Source organism: Camelina sativa, chromosome 9 (genome assembly GCF_000633955.1).
Source record: "Camelina sativa cultivar DH55 chromosome 9, Cs, whole genome shotgun sequence".
Taxonomy (NCBI): Eukaryota; Viridiplantae; Streptophyta; class Magnoliopsida; order Brassicales; family Brassicaceae; genus Camelina; species Camelina sativa.
Genome location: NC_025693.1, coordinates 6,766,426 through 6,767,963, shown reverse-complemented (window position 1 = coordinate 6,767,963; position 1,538 = coordinate 6,766,426). Strand labels below are relative to the sequence as shown.

The window sequence follows — 1,538 nt, the reverse complement described above, 5'->3', positions numbered from 1 at the left end:
AGCATGATTGAGAGTTCTTGTTGCTGTCTCAAATCCCTTTGGGTCCCAATTTGAATTGACAAGCAGATACAAAACTTTGTCATGGTGGATTTCTGATCCTTGAGAAGTTAAGTAAGAATAGCGTTAACCTTCGGATCGTCGATGATGATCTCTGCCATATCAAAGATCTCAAACAAGCAATGTTGTTTCCATGGAGTTATTGTATCTATCGTAATAGATATATTATATGGAGTCTTCTAAATTATATTGTTTAATTTATCAAAAATTTTGAGGATATCATATTAGCATGCATATTAGAAAAAAATGATACATTTCACATACTGAATATTATTGTTTGCGTGCCTACATACTTTCTCACGTGATTCGAAAGACTTAATTACTATTCTTCCAAATAACTAAGAGACTTTTTTTTACCTGTTTTCTCTTTACTTACATAGTACTGAAAATGAACTATTAGTAGAGTACTCATCTTAAAATTATACTAACTCAAAAATTTATTGAATTCCACTAAAATAGATTTTTCTTTTAAACTATTATATACTCCATATGTTCCATTATATAAGAGTTTTTGGTTAAAAGCACCAAAATTAAGAAACAATAAATGTTTAATCATTTAACATAATTCAACCAATGGAAAAACAACATGCAGAATTTAAATAGTCAAAAATATTAAATTAATATTAAAAAGTGCATAGAAAAAAAAATCTTATAAATTAGAACAAAGAAAAAAGCCTAAAATATTTTATACTCCGTTTCATAATATAGGATGTTTAGAGGATTATTTTTGTTTCATAATATAGGATGTTTCCAACTTTCTGTGCAACTTTTAGATTAATTTTATATTTTATATTATGCAGTCTTGATTATGATTGGTTAAACTTTTTAAAAGTAACTTTTTCTTAATATGTGTGTTTCTACTAAAACATCCTATATTTTGAAACAGAGGGATATATTGGAAGAGAGGGAATTGGAACAGAGGGAATAGGTGATATATACCAAAAGAAAATCGTGCATGTAATTAATAATTGAGATCAAAGCATTATTGCAAAGTACAATTACAATCTATATGTATCTCTCACACATACAAATTTAGATACTACTACAAAATCATATCAATGCTTATTCGACGTTACACTACTAAATTAAAAATCTATGGAAAAGTTGTAAGAATTACTAATTTTGAGAGACCACTTAAATAAGTATACCCTATAGGTTTAAAAATTAAGCGAGGGAGTCCAAGCACCAGCAGTAATAGTCTGAACGAGAGATGGAGAGCATTTCATTAGGAGACATCCTCTCGACCTCGCTCTGCCTCCAAGCCACCTGGTTGCTACGGTTCTGAGCATCGGCGGCTAATGGGTAAGCTTCAATCTTGTGTTTCTGATATCTCATTCTCGTGTAAAGCCTCATCATCGCTACACAATCTTCATACGGGTCTTGTATCCCATAATGAACATCATACCTATAATAAACACATCATTTATTAATATATAATCTTGAATTTAGACATTTCGTTTCGTTGATCTCAAGTAGTTTAG

General features: G+C 30.0%; 1 protein-coding gene across 1 annotated transcript in view; it reads right to left on the bottom strand.

The window, feature by feature from the left end:
* The window catches only part of LOC104710646 (RNA exonuclease 4-like), a gene marked incomplete at its 5' end in the record, with an annotated part of 2,421 nt that continues 1,986 nt past the window's right edge, over window positions 1,104-1,538 (bottom strand). The window contains one exon of the mRNA XM_019230249.1: window positions 1,104-1,462. Within this exon, the coding sequence (XP_019085794.1) occupies window positions 1,222-1,462 (241 nt within the window). The remainder of the gene's footprint in view (window positions 1,463-1,538) is intronic.